General features: G+C 38.7%; 1 protein-coding gene across 1 annotated transcript in view; it reads right to left on the bottom strand.

Annotated features, from left to right (window-relative positions):
• Positions 1-16,034, bottom strand: part of DISC1 (DISC1 scaffold protein) — a 189,585-nt gene that overhangs the window by 39,441 nt on the left and 134,110 nt on the right. The window contains exon 10 of the mRNA XM_082276713.1: positions 5,827-5,887. Coding sequence (XP_082132839.1) covers positions 5,827-5,887 — 61 coding nt within the window. The remainder of the gene's footprint in view (positions 1-5,826; positions 5,888-16,034) is intronic.

Raw genomic sequence — 16,034 nt, 5'->3', positions numbered from 1 at the left:
CTTAGCAGTTTGCTTTCCATTATTCACAGCTCCTTTGATTTGTGAGTATTTTGGGCAAGTAAACTTCCCTCACGACAAAAGTACCAAAAGATTCATTGGATCTTGCCAAATTTCCCCTCCCCTATAGAAATCCATTTAAAATGCTACTTTCATTCACAAGTTCCTATGTTCTTGTTACCAGTTACATGGCTGAAAGTGATAATCCTTCAATCCATGGTATCATAACCTTTCCACAGCAAAGTAAGTAGTATGAGAAGAGTTGCTGTTTTCAGGCTGGAAAAGAATATCAGGAAAACATGAGCCTTTAAGAAACAATAGTCCTGTTTTCATGACAGCCTCTCTCACGTAGACAGAAAAATAAGGTAACTGAAACAAAGCAGATGTATTGTTCACAACAAGGAGAACGGATTGTCCAAAGTAAAGTGTTTGATTGTTCCCATGAGAGTTTGGTGACACTGCAATGTGTTTTTCACATTACTGAAACATGAGAAATTATTTGGTGGTGGTTGAAGGCCTTTTGGGTACCCACCAGTATGATAAAACTACACAGTGTGGTCAAGAGAGACTGTTTTACTCTAAGAACAGCAAACCATGATTTAGGCAGAATGCCTTCAAATGTCACTGGAGAGTGCAAAGATTTCTTCCAAATTTATGAATCTGGCAAGTTATGTAACATATTCACTTCAAGCAGCATCAGTCTCTAAACACGTTCCAAACTTTCAGTACATAAGTTAATCACACTGAGCCTAGTCCCGCAGTCCTTTGTTGTAACAGCAGGCAACACAAGTGATTCCACTGCCATCCAAGGGCATTTTTTCACAGAGATAAGGACCACTCAAAAACAACAGCCTGAAGTCATGAGCAAACAACACAGTTGGGGAAACTACACCTATATAATCAATGTTACACTAAACCACAAAATATTCCATACATACAGGAACAACAGAGAAAGAGAGCTACAAATCTGCCAGGATACACAGTCCTTTTGATGTGTCCTGAGATCATTTTTAAGACCATAAGCAGTATGAAACACTGTCCTTCAGTATGCTGTGCTATTCAGAGCATTCAAACCCAGCTCTGCTCCCAAAACCATTTCTGAAACTTAGTATGTTACAAAGGAGACTCGAGACATGTGGTATGTAAGCTAACAATGAATAATAAGGGAAGGCAATAACTTTTAAGACTGTTCATTTTCATGTAAACTGGAATGTGATGTGGTGGCATTTAATCCTGACCTGTCCTCTTATGGCATGGGACTCTCAGAACATTGGATGTCTTGCCTGAAGGGACAGGATCTCAGTGAAGATGACATACTCAAATGCATTAAAAACACTGCCTGCATGAGAAACCCTTGTTTCTGACACAGAATACATGCATGCCCTAGCAGCCAGAGCAACCAGGCTGCAGCCACATTTGTTCTGAACTGTCAAGTGACATTTGGTTGAAATGCTTTAAAAAAAAAAAAACACAGATGAGATCAGGTAAAACAGACCTTGCGCTTGATTTCTGCTGCTTCAATAAATGCAAGTTGCCTGAATCACACCAACCATCTTAACACCTCAGTGAACAAGGAACCACCCGGATGAGCACAACTTACGTGCTGTAAGTTAAGACTCCACGACATTTTCCATACCATGTACCCATGAGTGCAACTAAAGGCACCATTAATATGAAAAGAAACATTGTTGAACAGAAAATTAACCAAGACAAACAGCAAAAGAGAGTCAATTAAAGAAGAAAGGTTTTGCACACATTTGCAAAGTTACCTGGTGCTTTATCACTCAACAATGGCAAAGTAAAGTCATTGCAGTATTGCGTCTTGTTATACTTGTGCATTTCCCCTTTCTTGCAGAATAGCACAGAAAATAGCTCAATAAAATACCTTTGTGTAATTGTCACCAGTTATTCTTGAACAATATTATTCCCCAAAAATAATTTCACGATTCCTATCTGGGAATTAGAAAAAGCCACTTAAAAGCCCTGGTTTTGTGATGAATGGAAGTCACAGCATAATCTTTCAAGGCCTAGAGAACAGTACAATCACATTAAATTCCCTCAGCTCAAGAAATGTCATCTTTACATCAGCTAGTACAAAAAAATTGTTTCCAGCCTGAGGCAGCTATGATAAGGGATTTAGAAGTCATCACCATGTGGGCCAAGAGATATGAAGGAATGCATCACCGCATATGAAGTATCTGCTGCTCAGAATTTTGGAGCTAATGTTCTCACAGCTGTGTATGACTTAGACCAGCTGGGAAGAAGAAAGGGACTAAATGAGTCACTAGAAGGATCTAGTATTTTGTCTAACCTGCATTTTAATACTCCAGCAGCAGAACTGTTGGTAAGCAAAATAAGATCAGATCATTATCCAGCAAGGGAAGGGTCTGTAAGGTCTCTTGGAAGCACAGTAGAAAACACAGAGTCTTGGGGGCAGGCAGGCAAAGATGACACTTCAGTCCTATCTGTGCGCTGCTAAGATACTACCAGCAGCTGGAACAGCCCTCAGCACAACTGAGGAGGGTCATGGGTTACGCAAAACTACCACAGACCATCTGGCACTCCCAAGTATGTCTGTGCTGCTCCATAGACAAGAGGGAAAAGCTTTTGGAAAGCCTTACTCAGCAGCCTTAGCACAACAGTTCTCCTATAGCAGACATCACAGTTTCTACAACATGACATACAGCCACTAACAGCTCAAGATGAAATCTTTTATGGCTTTACAGCACTCTCTCCTAGGATCAGCTCGTGACCCTCACTCATTTACATGACTTAAGCTCACTTATGGCAGAATTTGGTGGTTCTTGAAAGAGTTGGACGGTTATGTTAGTGATATAAAGTGCTAGCAGAGCCTTCACTTGGTGTGAAAACAAGCGAAATAAAAAAAAAAACACTTTCTGTGGAAGAACAAGGGTCCCACGAGAAGATGCTCATCTGAATTTCAATTATCTAGATCAGGCAATTACTGTAAACTTCTCCTGTACAATCCCTCCTAAACGGCTCAAGTGATGAGCTGAAGTTATCCACACAAAACTTATTCTACTTCAGATATTCACACATCCAGATGTCTCTGCTGAATTCACTTTGGTTACCCTAACTCTGACCACTTTTGCACATCTCCTGTTTGCTAACAAAAGGTAAGCAATTTGCAAGGTCTACCATGGAAGAGATGGCAGTGGTACTTAAAATCTCAAGAGAGCAGCCAATGATTTAATGTATAAACTTGAGGAATGGTTTGATGTATGCTGGTGACTGGGAAAGAGACAGCAGCAACATTATTAAACGTGCTATTTGTTCATTCTTTTCTTGGAGGATATTGTCCTCAACAACTGTCAGTCCACTCTCAGAATATAACCCATACTTTAAATAAAGAAAAAAAAAAAAGTCAAGCAATCTGTATACTTAATGGCTGGTTTGCCTTCCTTGGGGTGAAACTAACAGATACTGAACATATTTCTGGGTTTTGTCAATGCATATTTTCCCATTTTTTCTTTAGGTACAAGGCTATCAAAAGAGTAGCATTCCTAATGAAATGTGTTCTATTAAGCTACCCAACAATGGATGCATTTTTTAGGTCACAGTGAAAAGCATTGCACTTGTTTTAAAAACCAACAAACCAACAAACAAAAAACCCTAAAACCCCCACCTCACCAAAAGGTGCTCCAGCAAATAAGCTATGTTCCCCTCCCCGCCCTCCAACCATTAAAAAAAAAAAAAAAAAAAAAAAAAAAAGGACAAGAGGAATATATTCCAAACTAAATAAAAAAGGTGGGTGGGAGGGAAATTAACTGAAAAAACTGGTATTTTTTAAACCTGAATCTTCATTAAAGCTGTTTTGTTATGAGTTTTCTTCATTAACTTCCATTTCCTTCTGTTACAAAGTGATCAAAAACAACATTTCTGAGAGTTCTGCTTTACTTTGAAGCTGTATCTTAAATTGAAGGGTTCTGAATCTAGGCTGCTTCTATTTGAAACATTACCTGGCAAAATTACATATTTCATCTGGAGAAAAGCTTTAGAGGCTTATTTGAACTCATGCTACCCAGACTTGATCCTCTTTTGGTTTCAAGAGCATCCCCAAAGGTGCATCCATGAGCCAGATGCAAATTCTACCTCTGTCTAAAATGTAATCTTAAAACTCACTCTTTAAATTTTCCTTAGAGACTCTTTCTTTAGCTTATGATATATATAAATGAGTAATCTGAGCATCTGTATGAAGACTGAAAATGAGAAGCTCTCTCGTGTTACTGCTCTAAGCAGGGGCAGGGTTCAGGGAGGCCTACTGGGCTCTTGCTTGCTTTTTCTTTTTATTGCTCAAGCTGTAAAGATGGTGCAGCTAACTACTTAAAGACCAAAGAACGTATTAAAAACAAACATCTATAACCACCTTATTAGCATAAAAATAAACTATTTTTCAAGACATCATATCTTGGAAACTTCTTTCTGATAAAAACATTCAAGATTTTCTCTTGCCATCAATTTTCAAACAAATTCTTAGCCCTTAATTACTTGAACTATTTTTAGACTTATACCATTTGCAGATCTTGGAAAACAAGTTCAGGACTGAATTGTCACCATCTGGGACCTGCAAATTCTATCTGATAAACCTCTGGAAGGAGAAACAAACATACAGATTCTCCAAGTATTTAACACTTAAAGAGAAATTTACTTCCTTCTGAGAGCCTGATACGTCAATTAAATCCATACAGTCTAGAAGCACCAAAACATGTTGCTATACTTTATTTTTTATTGAAGAGTATGGTTTTCAAAAAGGCAGCACACAAAGTCCTTAAGATGTGTCTTAAACTAATGGACTGAAGTATATGGAGTAAAAATGTTATTAAGAGAGGGCTAGGCAGCACACAGACACAAAGCTTGATCTTCAGGTCTCTTTCCATCATTTTAAATTCAGATCTGAATATCTTTTAAATTTAAGAGTTGAGCAAAAAAAAAATTTCTATATTCAAAAGTATGAGTGAACAAAACTAAACATATAGAACCCTCTCTTTAACAATACAAAAAAAAAAAAATAGCAAGGGCAAAAATTTATTAATTATACCTGCTCAGTAATGGAAATGGAAGTGGTGTTAATTTGGTGGATTACATTTCATTAAGACACAAACTCCAGTTACAACCCACAAAAGCCTTTTTCAATACAAATACACTCATTCAGGGCAAAGTTCACTCACTAGAAGATTCCATTACAACAGCAGTGTAATATTTGCTAACCATATTTCAAGGAGAAGCTGAAAGTCAGAAGGGGTCACCTAGAACCCCCTTCACTCAGCAAGAGAAGGAAATACAAATGTTAGCATTTGTTTTTAAAAAAAAAAAAATTATGTAAATTCTGCATTAGGATTCAGTTCTTAAGATATCTCTATTGTTGTCTTGGTTTGTATTTGCTCTCCACAATACCCCAAAAAAGGCATTTTTCCAAAACTGTTACACAGACTGTCATTACTTGCTAAAGATATACAGAATTCTGGTAAGGGATTCCTTGGCCCTGATCAGCACTGGGTTTTGCATAGGAGCAGAAGGGTGATTTTTCACCCAGTTGTCATACCCCCAATACTTCGGGGTTTCTGGCTGGACCACCACTGCTCCAGAGTAGTCCTGTGCACTGGAGAATGCAGTGATTCTTTCACCTGCACCCATTGCCAGGTTGCTGAACGCAGCCATGAACAGAGCTCTTAACACAATCAGTATTTCCTGCTTTGAACTATTTTTGGTATTATTCTCATGCAAGTTTCTTAACACTTCTATGCATATCAATGCTGCATGCACAAGCATCTTTAAGATTTCAAAGGGTGTCCACAATATCATCCTTACCTATGTAGTTTATCCTCCAGAACCTCCATGTACTTCTCAGCATTTTCTTTTACACTGGTCACTGCAAAATAAAGGTCAAAGTTAGGTAACATTATAACTGTACAATTTCATGGGGGTTTTCTTTTTTAAACCAACTCATCTCTTACCCACATATTTTACACATATCAGTTAGGAATAAGAATTTCATTAATCTTTTTCACATTCAAATTAGAGTGTGGGTGTCTTCTCCCTTTTTTCTTGAAAGTCTATTGTCTCTATATTATAATAATAGATCGATAACGAATGCATTAACCTCTTTGTTGGGCCAGAAAAATTGTGAGACTAACAAAGGCACAGTTTGCAGAAGTTTCTTCTTGACAAAATAAAAAGCAAACAAAGACAACAAGAACAGCCAAAAAAAAAATCATCCCCACAAAAAAAAAGAAACGTTACACATGCAGCTAGGTCCTCCTCTTTAGGAGAAGTAAGCCAGCCTAAAACATGCATCAGTGCATGCACAACAGTCCTTTAAATTGTTATCAATTTTGCACCAAACTTTTTCTGATAAAACCAAAACACTATAGAATGAAAAGAAATACCACTCAAGATTGTTATGAAATTCAGGTTGGGGTTTTTTGTGGTTTGGTGTTTGGCGGGATAGTTGTGTGTGTTTGTTTTTAAAGTTCAGACCTAGATATTGTCTGAGTCCCTACAACTTCTTCACCCAGAAGACACTCCAAAAGACTACTTACCATAACACACAACAAAAAAGCTGTTCTTTTGAGTTACCACCAGTACTCTATCAATGGTAGAAGGTAAACCTCTTTCAGGAAAGTGGAGCCTTTTATACAATAACCATTTTCACAATATGACGACATTTTCCCCTCTCCCTAACAGCTGTTTGCCAAGTCCAAGGCTAGTAGGACTGTTAATCAGTTGGTCTCTTTTAAAGTCTTAATTCATTGTACATCAGATGTGTATTTTATATGAAGGGGCATCCTACAAAGCATCACTGTTTTTACACGCAAAACTTGGATCAGGTACCCCTGTGAATTTACCCACTCATCTCCCCCACCTTCCTTACAATACGATGGCTCCAAGCACACACACATATCAAGCGCTTTCCCCTTCTGTGTTTGACGGGCTTTTTTCCTTCACAAAGTGGAATGTCACCCACCAAAACCTAACCTGAAAACTCAGCATTAACCAAATCAGCTGTGCTGAAGTTTACACACAGACGAGTTCACTGAGGTAATACCATTAGCAGCAAGCATCAGGGTCAGTGTAACATCAACTGTCTGCAGAAGGCGGTGTTCACCAGGTCACACAGCAGTCACACATCACTGAAGCTGTCTGCAATGCAATGGCAAGTATAGAAGACATTTTGCAAGGTTGATTTACTTTTTGGTTGGGGTTTTTTTGTATTTTGTTTGTTATATGGGTTTATTGGATTAGCAAACAAACAAACCAAACAACAAAAAAACCTGAAACAAACAAAAACCCAAACCCACCACAGCCCCAGTAGTCTGGAAGCAGGACTCCGCACTATTATATTGTACCTAGACAACTGCATTAGTTTATACATCCACATACCCAACTAATCATTAGAAGAGTGCTGGTGGACATTATGCAAAAGGGTTTATAAGGATTTCTGCAATGGCACTGGAGACTAAATAACTTTCCCTAGCTGGCAGCAGTTCTGTAACAACTACAGGGCTTAGTGAAAGCTCAGTTTCCTTACCATGCTTTTATAACTACACATCCTGCAGAACTGCGGAGAGCCTGCAAGACGGCAAGTCTTTCTTTAATGACACACTACAGCTTTATACAAATGGCAACCACTTCTTCCAAACTCCCTACCCATCAACCCCCAAATGCGCTGACCTGAGGCCCAGCGCACGCTTTGATAGCAAAAAGCTTCAAGGTGTACGGGTGCTGTACTTCCCCATCTCTTGCCATTGTCACAGCGTCCTTCAACATGAGCTGTTACAACTCAGGGGCTTATTCTTTTGGACAATAAAGTCAGCAGATATTATTAATTTTCGGAGAGGGACGAGAAGAGGTGGAGAATCTGTAGCACACTCACTTTGTTTCTAACCGATATAGTGACTTCTTACGTTACATGAAAAGATAAACCTTGCTTTCAATTTCTCCTGCTGTGCTTGTCACTTTTTAATTGGGTTTGATCTGATAGAGTAATTCGCACTTTCACAGTTCAGTCCTGCCCCTACATGCAATTTTACAATGCCCTTGAAGCACACAGCTTAATATATCAGCATTATTCAATGACAAAAAGTAATGGACAAGAATACACCACTAGTCAAAAGTAGGTCAGCAAAAAGCTAACACTCATTTGGAAATCACCTCACATCACTAAACCCTACTCTCTCCTGTCAAACGTTTTAACTACATTAAAAGAAATGCAAACTTTGCTGCTGAAAGAGAAAGCTCCCCAGACTAGCTTTGTCTCCTTGCCTTCTTCTCTGTGTAATTGGAAAAGCTGTGACCTGGTGATTTTGCTGGAAGGAAAACACATCTTAAAAATCTGAGTAAGGTTACTTCGCTTGTAACAAACTGTAGACAGCACTGCAACAAATTCAGAAATACTTCCAGCCTTTTAGTTCATCCATTGCAATAGAAGACAAGCAACAGATTAGCAGATTTTTTGTTCTAATTTAATGAATCTATTCACCATCACTTCAAAGCAAAAAAATGCAAACAGGAAACCGTGTGTTCCTTCAATCTGGCCAAGAAAGTACTGGATGACAGAGAAAGAAAAGAAATAATAATTTATGAGATTCTTCTCTGCAAGCCAAATAGTTTATTTTTACATTTAAGTGAATGGGGTTGTCTTTTTCCATAAGTTCTCTGGGGATTTACATGCTTAGCTTATATTGGCCTTGAGGGGAGTTATTAAAATAAAGAAGTATAAATTCTCCATTAAAATAAAGAAGTATAAATACTCACAGAAGATCAGAATACCACATTATTTGCTAAGACTAAAAATAAACTTTTCCTGTGAAATCTTAATTGAAGAAAAGTGAGTCAGCATTTCTTTCCCTTATTTTATTTAAAATTTTCTTCCCCTTATTTTATCTTAAAATTTTCTTCCTCCTTACAGCAGCAAGGTCCAGTCTTGGAATCAGTCCTGGTCAGACAGAACTGAGAAGCAGCAGTGAGCTCCTGTGGTGGCCTTGTAACTGCTACAGAATGTAAATCTGCCATTTTAGAAGCTGCATAAGTATCATTCAATAATTAACCTACATAGTGTTCTTTTAAAATAACATCACATGTCATTTCTCATCTGAAAGCAGCCCCAGTGGGGTAATGCTATTTCTATTACTTACTAAGATTATTCGAGCCCGCACATGAAAGTGTATCATCACTTTTGTTCTTTGGTCTCTTGTTCTTTGGTTCTCAAAAACTGAGCTTAAAAGGACCTATGGACTATGATATATGCTTTGGATTCTATGACCAATATTTCCTAAAACTTTATAAAACCTGAGTATCTGACTGGAGATACCTTGAGCCCAGTGTTCACATGGATGTTCCAGATGTGCATACTTGGCAACTCAGAAGAAGAAATCTTTAAAATTTTATAAGGGGCTTAAAAACTGGTAGTCAATATCATAGTATTCACAGGCCAGTAGTTCTCTACCAGACAAGTCATCCACTGAGTCCCAGACATACAAAGTCCAAAGAAAATTCTTTGCCTTCTATCCTAGAAGGTTTTTTTTGTTGTTGTTTTTCTTTTTCTTTTTTTTTTTAATGGATAGAGAGCACGGATGAATAATGACAAGAGTTTTCCACAAAATTAAAGCTTGGAAGAGCTGTGATAGCTCCTAGATCAATACCCAGCATAAAAAGAACTGCCAGACATCACCGGCCTGCATGACAAGACTGAAGCCTACAAAATTAGCCTTTCTGATCCACAAGCATTATGTTTCTTCTCAAATACTTTATTAGTCAGGTAGATCAAAACTCCCACTGGCTTTAATGAGATTTTTTCCTGACTTAAGCATCTAGGAATAAAAATCACTGCATGGACATGCATTCATCTACTCTGAGGATAGAATTAGGTGTGAACAAGGCTGACATGTTGCTTTTCCTGTCACTATGCTTTTTTTAAATGTAGAAGTTGTTATTAATACCAAGAGAAAATGAAAGCAGAAAATGACTCTATGAAAATGATTCCAATCTTTTCTGTCATGGAAGATGTACTACACTAATGCTCGAAGTTGGGGTCTGAAAAACTGAAGAATGGCTTTGATATATTTAAAGGTTCACTTGAAAAGACAGTCAAACTTCAGAGATGACATCTCAGCTGCCCAACAACATGTCAAGATGATTTATCAAGCCCCAGTAACAAGATTTTGGATTACAGAATGGTAAGGAATTTTGCATCCTGCAGACAGACAAGGGAAACCCCAAACAACAAGCTCTGTATGAAGAACAATGGCCTCTCTCCAATGCATTGCTCCCAAGGAACTCAAGTAGAAAGAGCAGAAAAGGTCAACATTAAAGGGACAAAAATAAGTGCCTTAGTAAAAAAGCGTAAATACTCAAAAAAGGCAAAGGAAATTCTATGCTGGTTCCCTGTCATCCAGTAATGAAGTAAATACTGAGATAGGTAGTTACTACCTGTCTCTTCCAGGAACTGTGGTTTGTTCTAAGAAATGTGCTAATTCTCTAAATATCATTGCAGAACAGCACAAAATCAGCCTGAGGAAATTACTGCCACCAGAGATGAGGTGGCCAAAATTTAGGGAGTCCAAATGGACTGGCTATTCTGCAATTAGAAGCACTACAGAAAGGTGAACTGGAAACACCAACATCTGTACTGAACACCTGAGAAATTAAAGCCAGACATTTAAAGACACAACCCAATCTTACTTGGTGGAGTTGAGAATATTCTCTGCCTAATTGGAGATGATTCCATAACTCAATCACGAGGGTTTTGCCTCCTTCTGAAAACAGCTGGCCTGGAGAACAGCATGCTGTCCTGTCACACAGCTGGAAAGCTGTGCTTTGTGGCGGCATACCACTGGAAGGCAGTTCAGGAGCAGCAGTTCTGCTGAGACTGAGATCTGTGAATGCAGCAGGGCTGTACACTATGCAGGGCTGCTAGGCAGTCTCAGTCCCTCTGGATGGAAAAGAACCTGCAACAACAGCTGGGTGATTCAGTAATATTGATCTTACCATAATCCCATCCCACAGGAGAAGAGGGTGCTTTCAGGGATCCATTGTCAAATGACACTCAACTGCTTTCAGAGCCCTCAGAGGGATGGAGTAGGTTGTATCTTGTCCATGTGAAGATTTCCATCAGCATCGCTCGCCTCTCCAGCACGAGACACTCAACTGCTCTGATACCGCAGGGCAACTCTTCTGATACATAGAAGCAAACAACTAAGGGTTCCGTCGGGAGCATCACTGTCTTAAAATACTTCACTCACTCTTACATTTAAATACCTACAGCATATTTCCACTTTATACCCTCTAACTCTGGAAAAATATGGGAAGTAATAAAAATCTATGAAAAGTAATAGAGAAATACAAAATTGGCAGAACACATGACAGCATAGCATTTTGCCCCGAACACTGCTCTGAAACAGGAAAACACTGAAAGTACAGTGTGAACAACTCTCCTTCCTCAGGAAGTTCCCTTTGGAGCTGTGGATACAGAATGTCTACTGTTCAATTTCTCCCAAACACATTGGTACATCCTGAACAGGAGGAAGCATCATGACACCTCCAGACATGCTGGGAATGGGTGGGCACTGCAAGCCCAGGAGAAGCAGCTTCCTCTCTCTAGGAGATCACATAAAGGCCAAGTTTGGCCAAGTTTTTCCAGCTTCTTTGGAAAGATGGCAGTATTTTACACACAGCAGAAGCAGGCAAAGAAAATGCTCCTTCTGCTTGTGTCAAAGTTCTCAACATATTTACAGATGGCTTAATTTGAAGACCTTGGTGAAACAACGATTTGGAGCCTGCAATAAGACAAGTGGCACCTTGCCTTTGACGTAAAAAATTACAGCTAAACATAGACAGCGTACAGAAAATACTGATTTTAACAGAGAATCCACATTCTGCTCTCAAGTTAGATCTCAGGGCAGATATAAGTTATGGAACATCTCAGAATGAACAGAAGTTTGAAAAAGAAATAAAAAACAGAAAATAGATCTTACAGAGAGAAATGACAGGAGGTGCTGGCAGCTCTGCCTATAACAACAACTGACAATTCTGTCTCTGAGCAAGGCATAAAAGGTTTGCAGAGGTGACAGGGAGCAGGGGAAAACCACCCTGCATAAAAAGGCATATTTGAGAAACAGACACTCCCAGAATCTGCCTCCTGAACCTTCTTTGTTGTATGCAGTACTTTTCATCCAAAGAGACAGGTGACCCTTCAAGTTCTGTGATGATTAAATTGCCTAAATTCAAGAGAATTACCATACTTTCACATGGTTTCTGAGTTTCTTTCAAATTTCTGCAAAATCTGTCAAACCTGACACAGGGATTCCTTCCATGCTACATGAGGGAGACAGCAGGCAGAAGGAGGCAAATTACTTTCAGTAAATAATTTACCTTAAAAAAAAATCAGCTGAAATTTTATGCATTGTTTTATTGCACAGTATCAAAGCAAGCATACTGATTTTAAATTAAAGGGCTGTAGGCCCAGCAGTCACCAGAGCACATAACTACATGACAAGAGACCTGCCCTGATACTTCAAGAGACTAAAGTGTAGGGAGGCTCACAAAGCAAACAGCAGCAGACCACCCACCTGTCCAGCCCCAGATGTGGAAGCAACCTCCTGGCCTTCCAACTTCTCCCCTGCATGTACCACCTCTGCAGTAACCACAGGCTACATGCAGATCCCCTATCACAGGTTTGGTTACTTTTCCACAAATGATTCAAAAGCTACAAATGACAGGAGTGCACTAAATGGAATTTTAAATTGGCTGCAGAAAACCAGGAAGAAAACCATTCCTACTTCATGCATTTGGTACTGGATGACAACATTCTCACTTCAGGGGAATCTGAGCTCAAACCAAACTCTCTGCTTTACACTGATGACCTAAATAAACCAACTTACCCCAGAAAGGTCTTCTTCATTGCAGACAGGTTTAACTTTATTTAAAATTAGATAGGATATGGATCCATACACAATTTCTAGCTCCAGAGTGACTGGAGTACCACTTCTGGAAGAATGCTGGAGATCTTCACCAATAACATCCTCAGGGGATGGACGCTCCTGAATTCTCTTATGGGAAAGTGAGGGTTGAGTTTTCCTCTCCCACTCCATCACATGGATAGGACCATCCTGTTTTGCTTGCTTCTCTGCAGCCACCAGAATCATTGTTTACATTTTGTTACACAGCAACTTATTAACTACTTTAGCATTGAAAGTACAATCTCTTTTCCAAAACCCATGAGAAAAGTTTCCTTTCACTTCCTATTCCTATTTCTCTTGCATTCTTTACTGAGCAACTGGGGAGGAACAAAAGGGAAGGCAGAGGTATCAGCGAGCAATCTGCTTACATTTTCTCCTACCTGGTTCTCCTCTCTGCCTGTTTGCCACCTATTAATTCAATCCTCTGCTGACCATCTGTTCAGCCTCCCCGCTCAAAAAAAAAAATTTCCTTTTTTCATTTCTCCTTATAAAGCAAAGCCTGAACATCAAGGAGAGCCATGTGTCCAGCTTGCCCTCTGTAGATTGTCAGCAGTCACAAGACATCATCTGGAAAGCATTACACACCCAAAAACAAGGCAACCAGACTCAACATGTGCAAAGGCACCAGAAGAGTTCAAACTTGTTACTTGAATTGCCACAAGTTTTTCCTGGAAGTAAGATTTATTTTAAAACTGCTAGATAAGATAAAAAGACCCAGAATGAGCCCTTTATATAGCTATCCAAGACAAACAACAGAGAACAATTAAGGCTTTATGCATGGGCTAAGCTCCACAACAATTACGACAACACCTAATGCCTATGTTATGAAAAGCAGGAACAGATCAAACATTTTTGTCTGATGAGACAAACTACAAAACAAGTGAAAGCAGAATTCAATTTTTGGCTTAAGAGGATACTTTACAGCTAATATGGATGATCCATAGACCACTGGACACATGTCACAGCAATTCAAAAATACCAAAGCTTCTAAAAGACACAGTATCTGGTTTCAGGTGGCTCTTCTGCTGAACTTTCAAGTACGCAGTATTACACCTCATGCTTTAGTAACTAAAAAATTATATTAAATTATTAACCCATTTTGGCTTTTTAATTTAAGATTGTAAAGGAAAAATGACCAAAGATTTCTCTGAATCACTCTAACCCCTCCAGAATTTTTTTCTAAAATATCTTTGCAAAATTTCATGCTAGTCTTAATACTGATGATTATTTTTCCCTATCTCAACATGCTTGCTAGTCAGGCCATACAAATTAGCAAGAACCCAGGCAGCTACAGAGAGACAACCATAAGTCAGAGGAAAAAATATATTTTTATTTCAACAAATACAATTATTTAATGAAGAAGATGTTTTTGTTCAAAATTTTATAGAACAAAAACACATCACTGCAGCATAACAAAAAAAAATTTAGAAAAATGAAATATGCCCCCAAATGCTGCTGTAGAATCTGGTTACTAAAAGAGATTAAAGGGAGAGCAGCATACAAGCATGAGAGCTTTGAAAAGCCACAAAAAAAGGGAAAAAAAGTGTTTAAAAAGCCAATGCTATCACTGACAAAGGAAAATCTCAAACACCTTCATAGTAGAACAAATTGCTACTAAGGCATCAGTCCTTCAGGTAATTTTAAGGAAAGCAAAGTGGACCTCAAAGGTATATACTGAAGGTTAGAAGTAATATAAATTGCAATAGTGATGAGAAAGAATATTCAGCATTGCAAGCTATTTTTTAACAACCTTGAAATGACATCAAATAAAGCAGGGACTTCCTGTACCAAGGCTTACAAACGAGACCTGCAAATAGCACTAGCTTACATTTTTGTACTGCTGTTCTCTCCAAGGATCTAGAACAGGTCTTCAAACTTCAGAGAAGCAGCAATTTCTTTTTTGAAAAATAGCTGACAATGAGACCATGATACAGAGAAGCAGTGTCCCACATACACTGAAGTTTTCAGAAACCCCTTGTAAACTACTTGACCACTGTTGGCTATACCAGGCATCCTTTCTGCAATGCAATTACAGGGCTTCCATACAAGAAAAAATGTGAAGCTGCCCAGCAGAGAGGCTGAGCAGAGCCTGTTCTGTTCAGCCATTTCAGGGACAAGGGAGCTTTAATATATCACTCTCCTTAATCCCTAATAATCTTTGCCCTAGCTGCTTCCTCCTGGCATTATGCAACCTGCACATAACTGCATACGAGTTTCATTAAACCTACAAGTAATATTTGGCTATGCCTGACACATCAATGTAAACATGATGCTTTTGACCATGAACATGCAGTGATGCCTTAAAAGCCTCTCTGCTCCTTACACACAAAGCTGGGGCAGAGATTTACACAATGTATGTGGGAGAATTACTGCAGCTGAGCAAAACAGATATACCTACAAGACCGTATGTGCACTGAGTGCTTCTACTAATCCTGAGCACCCAAAAGGGCAGAGTCACAGACACAAGGGCGCACTCTTGAGTGGACAGATGTTTTTTTAACTGTTCTCAAGACAGGATCATTAATTTAATTGGCTGACTTAAAAATGTTGTTTATACTATAAATTCTTTGTTAGTTTTCTTACTAACTTCCTAGTGCGAAACTCTACTACAGTAGAGCTCTTGAGAGCAACAGCTTTAACATCTCTAAGCTAACGTGGTCACAACGAAGGCGTAAGATTTCACATACGGTGATAAAGTGCACTTTATAAATTAGTTGTACACACCACTTTACATTGCATAATAAAAATGGGTTTCCAATGACATTCCAATGGAAGACAGACTCCAGTACATTGCAAATTGCCACATAATCTTCCCTGATGCTACCCGCTCTTTCTTATCTTTTTTTCCTTGATACTGTCTTCTGTCACTAGAACTAGGCATAAATCTGCATCTTCCCCTTATCTGGATAACCATAAAATATTTGAGCTCCCTGTAACCTTTTGGTTTTGTGGTTTTTTTTAAAAGAGACATTCATTTTTAGCTTAGAAAGATGATGAAATGAGCAACCTTATTACTAGTTCAAAATCTCTTTCTAGATTGAAGCAGACAGTTTCAGCATC

The sequence above is a fragment of the Coloeus monedula genome (genome assembly GCF_965178545.1).
Source record: "Coloeus monedula genome assembly, chromosome: 2".
Classification (NCBI taxonomy): domain Eukaryota; kingdom Metazoa; phylum Chordata; class Aves; order Passeriformes; family Corvidae; genus Coloeus; species Coloeus monedula.
Note: the sequence above shows the minus strand (reverse complement) of the source record. Positions and strands in the feature narration are given on the sequence as shown.